This window comes from Danio rerio, chromosome 5 (genome assembly GCF_049306965.1).
Source record: "Danio rerio strain Tuebingen ecotype United States chromosome 5, GRCz12tu, whole genome shotgun sequence".
Classification (NCBI taxonomy): domain Eukaryota; kingdom Metazoa; phylum Chordata; class Actinopteri; order Cypriniformes; family Danionidae; genus Danio; species Danio rerio.
In genome coordinates, this window is record NC_133180.1 from 75,026,273 (window position 1) to 75,043,337 (window position 17,065).

A 17,065-nucleotide genomic window follows, 5' to 3' on the forward strand; every position below is an offset into this window, starting at 1 on the left:
CCTGGAACTGTGGGCTAATTCTTGTAGTTCATGCATAAAACTAAAGGCTAATTCTAATGGTTTATGCATGGAACTATAAGATGTTTCTAGTGATTCATGCATGGAACTATAGGCTAGCTCCAGTGGTTCATGTGCAGAGCTATACACAGTACACTCAATTAAATTATGTCAAAATCAACTTTTATTTTTGATTTTGTTTAATGTTTAATGTTTAATTTTTGCCCAGCGCTATTTTTTTACAGCTACATACTGTAAGAGGCAGCTACGGTAAAGCACTGTAAAATAACAGTACATTAATGGCAACTGCAGCTGCCAGTATTTTACTGTTAATTTACAGAGCCATATATTTACAGTGTACAGAATTTACAGTAGTGCTCTTGTAAAAACAGTGTGTAGCTGGCAACCCAGCTGCCAGTATTTACTGTAAATTTACAATGAAATAAGTTGTACTACACTATTAAAAATATCTTTTGATTAACAGTTTCTGCATTTTGTGATTTACAAGTGTTTTCTGTTTATTTATGGTTGCGATTTGTATTATGGGATGTTGATCGCTGCTCTGTCCATTTTCGATGCTGAAAATTCAACTCTACAGTTTAACAAAGTGACTTTTATTGACATTATTCAGTAGTAGTTTGAGACAAGATATTGTTCAAGAAATAACAACTAAGTTTGTAAAATAAAAAATGTACTGGCAGCTTATTACCAGGTTTTTGTACCATAATATTACTTTAAACTATTCAAAATGTCAATCAAAGTCAAAGCTTTTCAACATCAAAAGCGTTTGGAGGAAAGATCAAGGTCCCATAATGCAATTCAAAAGCATAAATAAGCAGAGAAAAAAACATGAATCACAAAATACCGAAAACAGAGTATAAAAACAATGAGTTTGCACAAACCTTGCTCAGGACGTCAGGATTGGGGTCGTTCTGTAAGAGCACAGCGGCAGTGCGGGTGTCGTCGTTTCGGGCAGCGATGTGCAGTGCGGGAAGGCGGACCTTGCCCTTAGTACCGTGGTTGATGAGCAGGGCCACCACATTCTCATGGCCCTGCTGAAGAGCCACAGCAAGAGGGGTAAAGCCATCCTGCCAGAGACACAAACATTCAACATTCACATTTACACTGAACACAACCTAGGTCAAAACAGCAGATGAAAGTGTGCGTCCCAAATGATACACTAAACACTTATACACTATTGACCTTATTTGGCAATGCAGAAATGCGCTAGTTTTGTCAATTGCTTTAGTACTGCCGATTCAGCTTCCTCTGGGAAAATTACTAACAGCAGAAAACAGCTAAACTACTTGCTTTACAAACAATTGTGTTCATGACTATACATAAAAATTTTAATACTATAATAAGAAAATATCAGCTTGCAACATCAAGCAGCAGAACGAGCTGTTTTTAATGTCTAAAGAATCAATGGAAGTGAATGAGAGCAGAAGTCTCTAGCCAAATAGAGCAAGGCAAATCTAGTGCATTTCACACACACTTCCGCACTTATACACTCAACCATATAGAGTTTAGTGTCGTCCTAAATGTAACACCAATTTTTTTTACTAAATGGAAATTTAGTTTAGGTTGCCAAATGTGTGAAATAAACCATCCAACTATCAAACAGTACCTCACTCACTGGCCACTTTATTAGGTACACATTACTACTACCGGGTTGGATCCCCTTTTGCCCTCAGAACTGCCTTAATCCATCGTGGTATAGATTCAACAAGACATTGGAAATATTCCTCAGAGATTTTGCTGTTGATGCAAGGCAGGATGGATCCATACTTTCATGTGGTTGACGCCAAATTCTGACCCGACCATCCGGATGTGGCAGCAGAAATGGAGACTCATCAGACCAGGCAACGTTTCTCCAATCTTCTATTGTCCAGTTTTGTTGAACCTGTGTGAATTGTAGCCTCAGTTTCCTGTTCTTAGCTGACAGGAGCGGCACCCGGTGTGGTCTTCTGCTGCTGTAGCCCATCCGCCTCAAGGTTGGACGTGTTGTGTGTTCAGAGTTGCTCTTCTGCAGACCTCGGTTGTAACGAGTGCATATTTGAGTTACTGTTGCCTTTTTATCAGCGGGAACCAGTCTGGCCATTTTCCTATGACCTCAACAAGGCATTTGCGCCCACAGAACTGCCGCTCACTAGATATTTTCTCTTTTTCAGACCATTCTCTGTAAACCCTAGAGATGGTTGTGTGTGAAAATCCCAGTAGATCAGCCGTTTCTGAAATACTCAGACCAACAACCATGCAACGTTCAAAGTCACTTAAATCCCCTTTCTTCCCCATTCTGACACTCGTTTTGAACTGCAGCAGATCGTCTAGACTATGTCTACATGCCTAAATGCATCGAGGTTCTGCCATGTGATTGGCTCATTAGAAATTTGCATTAACAAGCAGGTGGACAGCTGTACCTAATAAAGTGGCCGATGAGTGCATTGTAAACTACCTAAAGAGACGAGTTAAAATATTATATTTTTGAATTGAGTATTTCTTTTTAACCTAACACTGAAAATGACCTTTTGAGTGTTTTTTCATTTTGCTTTTTTAAATTGTGCTTAATTTTTTTATTTAAAGTACTTCATAAAATAACATTAAAGTATATTTTTGTTCACCATAAAAGCATTACTTTAACCATATTTCAAAGACTATAGAAGAAATCACAGAATTACATAAAAATTAAATGGCATGCATAAAAAATGACGTTCCATTTGCACTTAAATAAGTCAGTGATGTGCATAGGAAAGCCTCTGATCAATGTCATTACCTCAGTTGGAATGGTCTGATTGGCTCCGTTATCCAGCAGAAACTTCACAACCTCTAGATGATTCTCTTGTGCTGCCATGTAGAGCGGCGTGAAGCCCTTCTGTTGCAGACACACATAAACACACATATATGCAGAAACACTACCCAAACTAACACAAGCACACAAATACACGGATGACAGTACAGGCAGACAGTCGGCGTTTACACTGAAAACTGCACACTCAGAATCACTGTAGAACATCGAAATGGGGGGAAGAAAACACATTATATATTGTGATTTAGAGCAGTGTTAGGTGAGATGTTAGTTCATAGATGTGTGAATATTATAAGTACACCACAAAAAGACAAAGTTTAAAAAGTAGCTCACCTGAGACTGAGCGTTGACGTTTGCTCCATAGTTGACCAGTTCAGTGACCACCTGCTCCTGGCCAGCCAACGCCGCTATATGAAGAGCAGTGTTCCCTTTCTGGAGGAGAAACGCCTTATTAAATATTATTGTCACATGCATGCAAATCAAACACTTCCTGATGTGTTTAATTTTTATAAAATAGATGTGTTGATATTTAAAATATAATTTGGACTTGCAGATACTATTTATGGTTATGCGGCACAGTGGGTTGCACGATCGCCTCACAGCAAGAAGGTTCGAGCCTTAGCTGGACCTTTTTGCATTTCTGTGTGGAGTTTGCATGTTCTCCCCATGTTGGCGTGGGTTTCCATCGGGTGTTCCGGTTTCCCCCACAGTCTAAACACCTGCGCTATAAGGGGAATTGAAACTAAAATGGCCGTAGTGTACGTGTGTGTGTGTGTGTGTGTGTGTGTGTGTGTGTGTGTGTGTGTGTGTGTGTGTGTGTGTGAGAATAAGTGTATGGGTGTTTCTCAGTACTGGGTTGCAGCTGGAAGGGCATCTGCTGCGTAAAACATATGCTGGTTAAGTTCGTTCCGCTGTGGTGACCCCTGATGACTAATGGGACTAAGCCGAAGGAAAATGAATGAATTAATAATTTAATTTTAAATTAAATTTAAAGTCATAAGTACATTTTGATCTCATAATTTTCACTTAAGTCATTTTGACTGCCATCATGGATAAAATTGTGTTGAACATGTATTGTATTGTAATGTATTGTATTGTATTGTATTGTATTGTATTGTATTGTATTGTATTGTATTGTATTGTGTTGTATTGTGTTGCATTGCATTGCGTTGCGTTGCGTTGCATCGCATCGAATTGCATTGCATTGCATGGCATGGTAGCGTTTTTGTGTCGCGTTGTGTTACATCGTGTCGTTTCGTGTCACGTTGCGTTGCATTGCATTGCATGGCATGGTATCGTTTTTGTGTCGCGTTTTGTCAAAACAAAACGCTGTTGTTTTGTATTTTACTATATTGTATTGTATTGCATTGCATCGTATCGTATTGCATTGTAATGTATTTTTTTGTTTGTTTTTCACTTTTTCTGTAGTATTAACAGCTTAATAGTTGTTCGACTGTGGACAAGCCATACCTTTCAATCTTGAAGTTTTGGGCAATTTTTTAATTAATGTTTGTGGAATTTTTGCTTAAATCTTCCATTAATTTCTGACTATGATAACTTATTTTAACAATATTTTTTTGTTTCTAAGTTTACATAATATTACAGTTTACACAGTATATAAAAATTATAAAAACACAGCAAACATATTATATCCAAATTCCCTCAAACCACTCCAACTCAAATCAAAAGGATTAAAGATATAATAATAATAATAATGATAATAATAATAATAATAATAATAATAATAATGATGATGATGATGATAATAATAATAATAATGATAATAATAATAATAATGATGATGATGATGATGATAATAATAATAATAATGATAATAACAATAATAATAATAATAATAATAATAATAATAATAATAATGATGATGATGATAATAATAATAATAATAATGATAATAATAATAATAATAATAATAATAATGATAATAATAATAATAATAAAAATAATGATAATAACAATAATAATGATGATAATAATAATAATGATGATAACAATAATAATAATAATAATAATAATAATACAAAATAATAATAATATAAATAATAATGATAAATAAATAAATAATAAAATAATACAAATAATAATAAATAATAATCATAATAATGATAATAATATTAATAAATAATAAATAATAATATAAATAATAATGATGAATAAATAAATAATACAATAATAATAATAATAATAATAATAATATTAAACTAAGAGAATAAATAAAGGTCAAATAAAATAATAATTAACTGCAGGTTAGCTAGATTTATATATCATAACCTAAACTATGAAAAGCTATGAGTTGCTAGTTAATTAAAGTTATTAGTAACTAACAGAGTTATGGTAACTAATAACCTTTTCTGAATCCGATTGTAATGCAATAATGTGCATCTTTTGTAAAGCTGCTTTGAAACAATAATTATTGGGAATTACAAATAAACGATTTAAATAAAAAAGTAGTAATGTTAAAAATAAATGGAGAGTATAAATCAGTGGTCTCAAACTCAATTTCTAGAGGACCGCAGCTCTGCAGATTTTATCTCCAACCACCTCCAGCTCACTCCTGCTTAACAGTCTGGAGTAGTCCTGAACACATTGATTAGTTGGATTAGTTGTGTTTGAGTAGGGTTTGGAGCAAGACTGTGCAGAGCTGCGGCCATCCAGGAATCAAGTTTGAGTCCTGGGTATAAATTAATTAATTAATTAAATAATACAGAATAAAAATAAATAATTGATACTTAAATCAGGTAAAGGGGTGTTTTCCTAGATTGACTCACTCAGATCTTGAGAGACTAGAATAATTTGCAAGACGTGTAACATATTAATAATAGGTGATGAACTTCACTTTTACTACGCTTACTCTGCTAGGAAACCAGTGCAGATGCTATTGTAAAGTGTTACCAAAGAATCTCAAACTCCTGTTGCAATACATTTTTTATACACATCGATGTTCAGTAACGCTGCAGCTCAAACTCTCACCTTCGTTGTCGTCTCAAGTACAATACCATGGTGAAGCAGCTCCAGCACCATTTTAACATGGCCTTCCTTGGAGGCCAAATGCAGCCCGTTGAGTCCATTCTGTGGAGAGAAAAACAGCAGAGCAAAACTCACTCTGAAGGTTATCTGACCTCAGATCAGATCATATACGCTCTCCCTTCCACAACCTAAAGGAGAAACTCATGCAGGCGTATCCAGAAACACAGCGCAAACACAGCAGCCGATGAGCAGAAGCAGAAACAGATCGAGTATTATTCGGCAAACACACAAGGAATGCTTTTTCGGGAGAAACATCAACACAAGAACACAGAATAACATTTGATTAGGTGGAAAATAAAGTAAACAATACAAATTCTGAAGTTATATATATATAATTCTGAAATTATATATACATTATAAATTATCAATTATAAATTCTGAAGTGATATATATATATATATATATATATATATATATATATATATATATATATATATATATATATATATATATATATATATATATATATATATATATATTAGGGCTGTCAAATTATTTAAAAAATTAACGTAATTAATCCCACTTTTTGGTAATTAATCATGATTTATCACGAAGTGAAACGCCGTATTTATTACAGAAATAAAAGGACAGGCATTAAATGCCATTTGGATTTCAAAACAATCAAAGCCAATAACAAACAAAAATAATTTCTATGTTGGAATCTAAGTGGACTACACACACACACGCACGCCCGCACGCAATACAGCGGGAGGAGGGATCCCTTCAGGTTCATCAACACGCACGATGGCAATCATCAAATTTGCTTAAACTGCGCGCTCTAAAGTCTGGCTGTATTTTACAAGCAGGGATTCTGACACAGCAACGTGAAACTTATGCACTGTGGGGGCTCATGGACGCATGATTAGAGAATAGGGCAGAGAATAGGGCTGTCTGACAGCTTGCGACTTCATCTGCCATTTACATGGCATTTACATGGACACCAATACTCCGCTTTTATGATTAAGATAATACTGATCAAGAGTCTAACATGTAAGCAGCGATTTTTAATACCTTAAAGGATCACGCGAGTCCCAAAATGCTGAGTTTTTTCTTTCCGTTCGCCATGCGGTATCAAACGCCATTTAAACATCCTGAATAAAAATCTGCTGAATGCGAGTGAACTGCTGAACTGCTGTTAAAGTCTAAAGATTAAAGATGAAACACCCGAAATTGCATGAAACTCTGGAGGAAACGCAGGATAGCCTGATGATGCGGCATTAATTATTTTATACTGAAACTTTCCTTCAGAAAGCGCGTCCTTGGTCTTCTTTCTTTGCAGGTTTAACACACGCTGGGCCGGGGCAAGCTGAACTGGCGCTCTAGGCAAACGGCAATCACGCCACCCTGATCCCGAAAGTGAAAAAGAAAGTGACCTTTTTGCTGATGAAAGTAAGAGCCGTGAGGGAGAGGGTCGGTGTAGCTGATAAAAGTGAAGCCGGGGAGTTCGCTCGCTATTCTGTAGCCCAAGGCGCCCGCCTAGGTGGCCTCTATGCACCGTCCCTAAACACATGTTGGCCACAACAGGAAATTAAAAAATACTGCAACTGCGTATTTTTTTTAAAGCTTTAAATATTTAAAATTAATCACGTGCGTTACCGCGTTAATTTTGTCAGCCCTAATATATATATATATATATATATATATATATATATATATATATATATATATATATATATATATATATAAAGATGTCACAATTATTATTTTTTTCTTTTTTCTTTTGTATTTCCTATATTTTTCTGTTCTGGAGAAAGTTGTATTTGTGTTATTTCTGCTAGAATAAAAGCAGTTCTTTCTTTTTTAAACCAGGAATGCCCAAAGTAAGGCCCATGGGTCAAAGTTGACCCACGGTATTCTTTGAGTTGGCCCACCATCCTATCTGAAAACCGAGGGAGAGTGATGAAGATGTGGTTGGGGTGAATGCCTTTGGCAAAGATAGTTATTTCGATTTGAATGTAACCCTTTTGTTTCTGTGTTTTATTGCTGGGCTAAAAGTCTACTGAAATTAAATGTTTCAATTAAAGGGAACCTAGGTTACCCCTTTTTCCAGATTTAATATAAATCTTTTGTGTCCCCAGAATGTGTCTGTAAAGTTTCAGCTCAAAACACCCATCAGATTATTTATTATAGCTGTTTAAAGTTTCTTTTTTATAGCTGGTAAAACCTTGTTGCTGTTTTTTTTTTTTGTACTGCTCCTTTAAGGCTAGTCCTCCACGCCCACCATTTCCACGTGCCTGTCAGCAGGAATCAGATCTCATGTAGCGTTTGTGAGGAAAACTACAGTAAGAACTTTACCAATCAGTATTTGAAGCATTTGTTTTGGAGTTGCAACCATAAGTCACACACAGTTGTTACAAAGTTTACGCACACACACAGCAAAGACACACACACACACAGCACAGCAGGCACGTGCACACATAGGGTTCAACCTGTGCAGTGCACATTCCCTTTTTTATTCTTGGATAGAAAGTGCCCTTCCAAAATGATCTGAAGTGACCCTCCCCCAGAACCCCCCACTCTTCAGTTCGAGACAATACTAACACCCCCCCCCCCCCTCCCAACAAAATCTACACCAATTTTTATAATGAAACAGCTTCAGATGAACTAATTTATGATTTTTTTATTAATAAGGTAATTATTAATCCCTTATTTTTACATCCCAATGTTGACAGGTATGCAAATAAGAAAAAAAATATTTACATAAAAGTATTTACAATTAAGTGGCCATAAACAGTAAGGATCCTGTATGCTTATGACCACACTGAAAACAAGTAGCAAACAAGTGTGCAAACTGTTTAAGTTGGAGATGGCCTGAGGAAAAACAATGCCTTGATAAAATGTACGCCTTGATGTTTAAGCGCATAAAGATCTTTAGCATCTGATGATGATGATGATGATGATGGTGATGAAGATTATGGTGATTTAGGTGGATGGCAGGTCGGTGGTCTCAGTGCAGGGAAGAATACGGGCCGTGTGGGATAGGTCTAACCTCACACAGCCTTCCTTCAGCCTCACAGGACATGTGAGGTTGGACCTTTCTCACATTGCTGATATTGTCCCCGTCTGACTGTAGAGACCACTCACCCCATCACAATCAATGAGGAACACACACACACACACACACACATCAAAGGCAAATGGATGGATGGATGGATGGATGGATAAATGAGTGGATGGATGGATGGATGGATGGATGGATGGATGGATGGATGGATGGATGGATGGATGGATGGGTTGGATGAATGGATGGATGGATGGATGGATGGGTGGGTGGATGGATTGATAGACAATAGATAGATAAATAGAAGAATGGATGGATGGATGGATGGAAGGATGAATGGATGGATGGATGGATGGATGGATGGATGGATGGATGGATGGATGATGGATGGATGGATGGATGGATGGATGGGTTGGATGGATGGATGGATGGATGGATGGATGGATGGATGGGTTGGATGGATGGATTTATAGACAATAGATAGATAAATAGAAGAATGGATAGATGGATGGATGGATGGATGGATGGGTTGGATGGATGGATGGATAGATGGGTTGGATGGATAGATGGATAGACAATAGATAGATAAAAAGAAGGATGGATGGATAGATGGATGGATGGATGGATGGATAGATGGATTGATGGGTTGGATGGATGGATAGACAATAGATAGATAAAAAGAAGAATGGATGGATGGATGGATGGATGGATGGATGGATGGATGGATGAATGGATGGATGGATGGATGGATGGATGGATGGATGGATGGATGGATGGATGGATGGATGGATGGATGGATGGATGGATGGACGGACGGGTTGGTTGGTTGGATGGATGGATGAATGGATGGATGGATGGATGGACAGATGGGTGGATTGATAGACATTAGACAGATAAACAGAAATATAGATGGATGGATGGATGGATGGATGGATGGATGGATGGATGGATGGATGGATAAATGGGTTGGTTGGATGGATGGATGGATGGATGGATGGATAAATGGGTTGGATGGATGGATGGATGGATGGATGGATGGATAAATGGGTTGGTTGGATGGATGGATGAATGGATGGATGGGTTGGATGGATGGATGGATGAATGGGTTGGATGGATGGATAGATGGATGGATGGATGAATGGGTTGGATGGATGGAGGGATGGATGGATGGATGGATGGATGAATGGGTTGGATGGATGGAGGGATGGATGGATGGATGGATGGATGGGTTGGATGGATGGAGGGATGGATGGATGGATGGATGGATGGGTTGGATGGACGGATGGGTTGGATGGGTGAATGGGTGGATTGATGGATTGATAGACAAAAATGAACAGGGGGCTAATAATTCAGCAGGGCTAATAGGTCTGACTTCAGCTATATGTATTTGGTCAGTGTAGCCAAAAGTGCAGCGGATGGAGGTTTTTAAGGAGCATGCGGAGTCTCTGGAGAGGTCAGTCACCCGTTCACACGTTTACTACAGCATATGAGGACCCAATGGAGCAAAGCGCTGAAGTCATCAGCACATGCAGCCATTAATCACAGCACATTATCATCTCCATTACTGCTGCCGCTCCTGATGTAGGAAAACAGGCTGAAGGGAAAGAAGTGCACGTGAATGCAGCCGCTGTACATACAGCACACAATACAGTCTGACAATGCAATTAAAAGTGGATTCAGGCATGGAAACCCACTGTGGGGTCGCTAACAAGCTGCCTGCTAAGACTAAGGTGAACACGATGCAGTTTCAGACGTCATTTGAGCTCTCTAATGATTTTTTATAATAGGAAAAATTGAATATTTCCACATTTGAGAATACTACACAATGGGCTTCAAAGAATGACTCGTTAAAAACAAAACAAAAAACAAAAGAAATCACTCACTCACCAAAAAATAAACACTAAAAAAAGTATTTTCATAAATGTGGACAAACCCAATGTTGATTTAATGTTTACAATTCAATTATTACATTTTTTTTCAACCCAACTTTTGTGTTTGCCCATATTTCACCCGGTGGATTGGGTTAAAATAAAACTAAAATGATGACAACATTTGTATTGATTGGAATCTGAAATAAACTAATAATAAACAAATAATAAATAAATAATAGTAAAATTGTATTTCAGGTGATATTTAAAAATATTCCTCCCAGTATGAAGGAAGAACTAAAATAAAAAAATAAAACAAAATAATAAAATGAAATAAATAAAATAAGAATAAATAATAAATTAATTAAATTAAATAAATAAATAAAAAATATATAAAATTTAATTAATTAAATTAATTAAATTGATGCTAAATAATAAAAAGAAATCAAATACAACAAAAAAATTTATTAAATTAAATTCACCCTAAATAATAAAATAAAATAAATAAAATAAAACAAAAAAAATATTAAATTTACCCTAAATAATAAAAAAATGATTAAAAATTAAATTAAATTAAATTAAATTAAATTAAATTAAATTAAATTAAATTAAATTAAATTAAATCTGAAATGTTCTCCTGGAATGTTTTTGTAAATGTGAAAAAAAAAATTACAATTAAATTTTAATTACATTTTTCAACTTGACTTTGGGTTTGCAATATTTCATCCAATGGGTTGGGTTAAAACAAACTAGCATTTGTTTTAGTGTAGATTTGGTTCAGAAGTAACGGACTGTCATGATTCAAGAATGATTCATTTGATTCATTCTGAGCCATTTAAAGACTCTTTAATCTGACTCGATCATTAAATCAGTGAGTCGTTGACTCAAGAACAGCTTAATCTGAATCATGAATTTATTTCAACACTAAAAAAATCAAGCTGCCTTAATTTTTATTGTTAAATCAAATTAACTTTTCTAGTCATCTCAACAATCAAACTGACTAAGCTAAACTTTATTTAACTTAAAAAAACGTAGCTAAAACCTCATCAACTTATTAAAATTTCACATGACTGCAGTGTTAACAGTCAATCAACCTTCCATTTCTCCTTTAAAACAGCACACAGACGTGATTGGCTGAGAATTAGGAGGAGTCTCACCTGATTGGCTGTGTTGATGTCGATGCCGTTCTTGATGTGGTCTAGAGCCTTTTCCAGATTACCTGAGCGAGCTGCGCGGAGGAAACTGGTGGCAGCGTCAGCCTGAGAAACACATGCAGGAGGCGATACACAATCGACAAAATAAGAGTTAGATGTATTTAGGGATTCATCTCATCATGAAAACCACTGTATGTAGGCCATTCTGTACTTTAATATATGCTGGGTTATTTAAACTTTTGTGCATTGCTCAAATTGACTATGCTTTCGTCATGTTCAGAGCTGTTTTTGCCACATTGACTTCCATTATAATCACATTTTTTGATTGCAAAGCCTGTTCGTGAAAATGACCAACAATAAAAAATGGGAACAACAGGGAAAACCATCAACAATTAAGAAAGCATGATTATATGCGGTCTTGGGTTCCCAAGAAATGTGATTATAATGGAAGTCAATGGGGCAAAAACAGCCCCTAACATAATGAAAGTGTAGTCAATATGGCCTTTAGAGTATATTGGTGATTTCTTGAAAAATTTCAAAGTATTTTCTCAAAATATGTGTCAAAATAGGAATTGTCACCAAAATTATCCCATTTGCTAAAACACAGAGACCAAATTAAGACTCAAAATCAGCCCAGAGTGGCTGAAAACATCCCCAACAGCACACAAGGGTTAAACCCAAACTGGTTAAAACATGAACTAACCCAAACATTGGGTTAAATTTGGTCCCATTAATGTAAATTATAAACTTAACCCTGCCGTTGAGTTAGTAACACTGAAAATTGGGTTGAAATAACTCAGCATTTTTTTAAAGTGTGTATTTTCACACACATGTGAATAGTAAAAACAACAACAGCAACAACGACAAACTGGAGCAAACAATATAACTAATATACAATAAATACTGACACAAATACATGTTCACTGTACACACACCAAACTATAAAGATCCCATAAAAAATATTTACAATATATTCAATTTTTGTAAAATATTTTTGTGATGTAATTTGATTTAAGAGAACGACATTTTTGCTGTACTTTCATTTGAAGTACTTGAAGTCTGATTTCATGGGGTCTTTAAATATAATACATGTAGACAAGAGACTGTGTTTCATTCCACAATCATTGGTCAGTGCTGTTGAGACATATTATGATACTGCGAAATTAAAGAGAAGAGAAAGAAATCAGTGGTTAATACATACATAATGTTCTGTGAAAGCTGAAATGATATTGAATTTATTCTCAGACCAAAATAAATCAGTCAGACACAAAGACGGATAAAGAAAAGGTTGATTTATTAATTGTATATATAGCTGTGATCTTTCTAAGCTTATAACACTCATCTGAATAAAAAAAATGACTGGAAAATCATATTGACAACATATTTCACCAAGACTTTAACATTTTAAAATAGAGCACAACACAGAGATATTAAAAAGCTTTTTTTGGTTACCTTGATGCTCAAGGAAAGTGTTCATGAATGACCTGCCGGCAACGTGTAAAAGATGAAATAAAATAAAATAAAATAAAATAATAAAAAATTTAATTAAAAATAAAATAAAGTCATAAAATAAAGTCATAAAATTACAATTTTCAAATAAAATAAAATGTAATTAAATTAAATTAAAAAATAAAATATAAATAAATAAAAATAAAATAAATAAAAATAAGATACAAATATTCCTAAAAAAATCTAACAAAAAATGGAAAATTATCATGTTTACCTAAATAAATCAAATTAAAAAAATTAATAAAAAGTAAAGTAATAAAATAAAAAATAATAATTTAATTTAATTGAATAAAAAATACAATAAATGAAATAAAAAAATAATAGAAATAATATAAATAAAATAAAAATAAGATAGAAATTTTCACAAAAAAATCTAACAAAAAATTGAAAATTATCATGTTTACCTGAATAAATTAAATAAAAAAAATTAATAAAAATAAATTAATAAAATAATACAAAAATTAATTAAATGAAAAAATTAAATAAAAAAATAAATAAAATAAATTTAAAAATAAATAAAAATATCAATTAAATAAAAATGAAATAAAAATGAAGATAATAAAATGTAAACATTTTCATGTTTACCTAACAAATTAAATTCAAAAGTAATAAAAAATAAAGTACTAAAATAAAATAATAAAATAAAATAAAAAAGCAAAACAAATATTCACAAAAATCTAACAAAAAATCTGAAAACAATTATGTTTACCATAATAAAATAAAATAGTAATAAATATAAAAATCTAAAATAAAGTCATAAAATGACACACATTTTTTATAACCTGCAAGTTTTATTTAATCTGATAAACAATTTGATAAAATCAATAGTATATTGCTGTTTGATGGTTAACAGCGATTACAAAATAAAAGTTTGTATTTACATAAAGTGTGTGTACCGTGTAGATTTATTACTTCTATATAAATGCACAAAAATACATACATGTATGTATAGTTTCAAAAAACGTACATTTATATTATTATTTATCATTAGTTTTTACGTATATAAATAAAACACCATATATACATGTGCAAATATAGATGATGAAGTCATATTTACATAATAAATACAAACAGTACACACAAAATCATCTTGTAAACTTTTAATTTCTATGTGATTAATTGATAAACAGCATTACACGGATTTTGGCAGAAATTAGCACTTTTGAAACAGTGTTTTCTTTCTAATAAGCTGAGCTGGAGTGTTTGTGTTGTTACTGGTGACTCTGGGAATGTCTGTTGTGTGTGTGTGAGCAGTCTGACTGATCAAATATATTTGACAAGTACACGGAGACACACATGCAGATCAACACAACATTGCCATGGAGACGACTGACCTACCGACCTCTGGAGAAATACAATCACACAAACCATCTCTCTCTGTCACAGTTCGCAAACACACTAACATTCACGAGTTTGTGGACAGAACGAAACAATATCAAATAGACAAAACTGATATATTAAATTAAAAATGAAAGCAAAGACATTTCTAATATTTTCACCAAAGATTTTGGTTTCAAATACAGTAAATATTGTTGTTTTGAAAGTACTACAAGCTGGCAAAGACACAGTTTTTTGAGTCTCTGCTGAGTCAGTTGGCATTTCTGCATGGAGTTTGCATGTCCAAATACATGTGCTATAGGTGAATTACGTAAGCTAAATTGTTTGTAGTGTTTAAGTGTGTGTATGAATGAATGTGTATGGGTGTTTCCCAGTACTGGGTTGCAGCTGGAAGAGCATCCGCAGCACAAAAAATGAGCTGGAGTAGTTGGCGGTTCATTCCGCTGTGGCGACCTCTGAAATAGAGACTAAGCTGAAGAAAAACGAATGAACGAATGTACTACTCGCCATAAAATCCTTGAAAAACTATACAGTGGTCCCCTGCTATAACGCGGTTCACCTTTCATGGCTTCACAGACTTTTTTGTGTGCAATTTGACTTGTTTTTTTTCCTCCTTACAACGTTGACAAAACGTTATGCACCGTCAAAGGCCCCAAAGGCAGAATAAGATGCTAACCACTGCACAAAAAGTTGAACTTCTGGACATGCTAAAGGTACTGTAGGTAGAAGTTACGCGGATGTAGGGCGACATTACAGAATAAATGAAGATCATGATGATCTTCACTTTCATTCTGGATTACTGGACTTATTTTCTAGGAATGTTTAAACTTTGAGAGTGTTTAAACGAAAGAGCTGCTTGAAAATGGTAATGCCTGTCTGAGAGAAGTGTATAGAGTGTTTAGTGAGGGGTTTTACAACGATAAAACATCAATAATAATTGTAAATAATAAAGCTGACTGCTGGGATTTTCACCTATTTTTCACCTAGTATTGCGGGTTATTTTTAGAACGTAACTCCTGCGAATAAAGAGGGACCACTGTATTCACAGTACAAATATCAAGCAGCAGAACTGTTTCCAGCATAGATAATAATAGGAAATGTCTTAAGCAGCAAATCATCATACACTGTAAAAAATGGCCGTGATTTCAACGGTAAAAAACTGTAAAAATGCTACAGTACAAATTCGTAACCTGGTTAACGGTATGTTTCCTTAATATATAGGGGGAAAAACTGTAAATTGACTTTTCCAGGATTCCCTGCGTGGCACATCACTTTTTATGCATTTTGTTGACATTATTATGGATCTTTTTAGTTGTTTCCCCAGCAGTTATGTACATTACAGATTTATGTTACATCTAATGTTGATAAACAATGTTTATTTCATGACTTTAATTTTATGTGTGTTACCATACTGGTGTTTAGTAGCTGTCTGAATGATACTGAGCACCTTCTATATGCTGATACTCTTCCCTGCTTGTGGGAAAAGTTGATTGTGATGAGCATTGGCTCATTATGTAACTTCATCACCACCTGCATGTGGGTGTGCTAACGTGTCTAACTGTGTAACAAAAGATGTGTAGATGTTGGTCATTCAAAAAACAGACATATTACCTCTATAAATTAATAAAATATGGTAGTTTACAGTAAAAATGAGAACTTACTTTCACGGTTTGTACCGTGTTTTTAACGGTAAAGTACTGGCAACCACAGCTGTCAGTATTTAACCGTAAATTTTACGGATTTATTTTTTACAGTGTATTCTGAAGATTTATTTACTCTTAGTACTGAAGAAATGATGCTGGAAATTCAGCTTTGCATCAGTGAATTACAATATGTGATATGTACAAACAAAATACAGTAATAATGTTGCTGCTTTTACTGTATTTGATCAATTATTTCCACCTTTATGATCAAAACAGACTTTTAAAAACAGCTGAATATTCATTAGACTTTTAATAGTGAAAACATGATGCTGGAAATTCAGTTTTGCATCAATGATTTACAGTATGAGATATAAAGGTATAAACAACATACAGTGTTAATTTTGCTCATACTGTATTTGATCAAATTAATTCTGCCTTGATCAAAACAGACTTTCAAAAACAGCAGAAGCTTCATTTAACTCCTAATACTAAAGAAATGATGCTGAAAATCAGCTTTGCATCAGAGAATTACACTGTGAAATATATAGTATAAACAACATAGAGTTAATGTTGCTGTTTTTACTGTATTTAATCAAATAAAATCCGCCTTGATCTAAACAGACTTTCAAAAACAGCTTAAGATTAATTTAATTTTTAATGCTGAAAAAAATTATACAGAAAATTCAGCTTGCATCAATGAATTA

General features: G+C 34.2%; 1 protein-coding gene and 1 non-coding gene across 50 annotated transcripts in view; both read right to left on the minus strand.

The window, feature by feature from the left end:
* Positions 1-17,065, minus strand: part of ank1a (ankyrin 1, erythrocytic a) — a 223,213-nt gene that overhangs the window by 115,241 nt on the left and 90,907 nt on the right. For all 49 annotated transcript variants that reach the window (NM_001327890.1, XM_073950221.1, XM_073950245.1 and 46 more), the window contains 5 exon segments: positions 900-1,085; positions 2,771-2,869; positions 3,137-3,235; positions 5,792-5,890; positions 11,875-11,976. In NM_001327890.1, the coding sequence (NP_001314819.1) occupies positions 900-1,085; positions 2,771-2,869; positions 3,137-3,235; positions 5,792-5,890; positions 11,875-11,976 (585 nt within the window).
* mir2188 (microRNA mir-2188) lies at positions 8,804-8,907 on the minus strand. Its single transcript, NR_039379.1, has one exon. It is a non-coding gene; the product is annotated as a microRNA mir-2188 (primary transcript).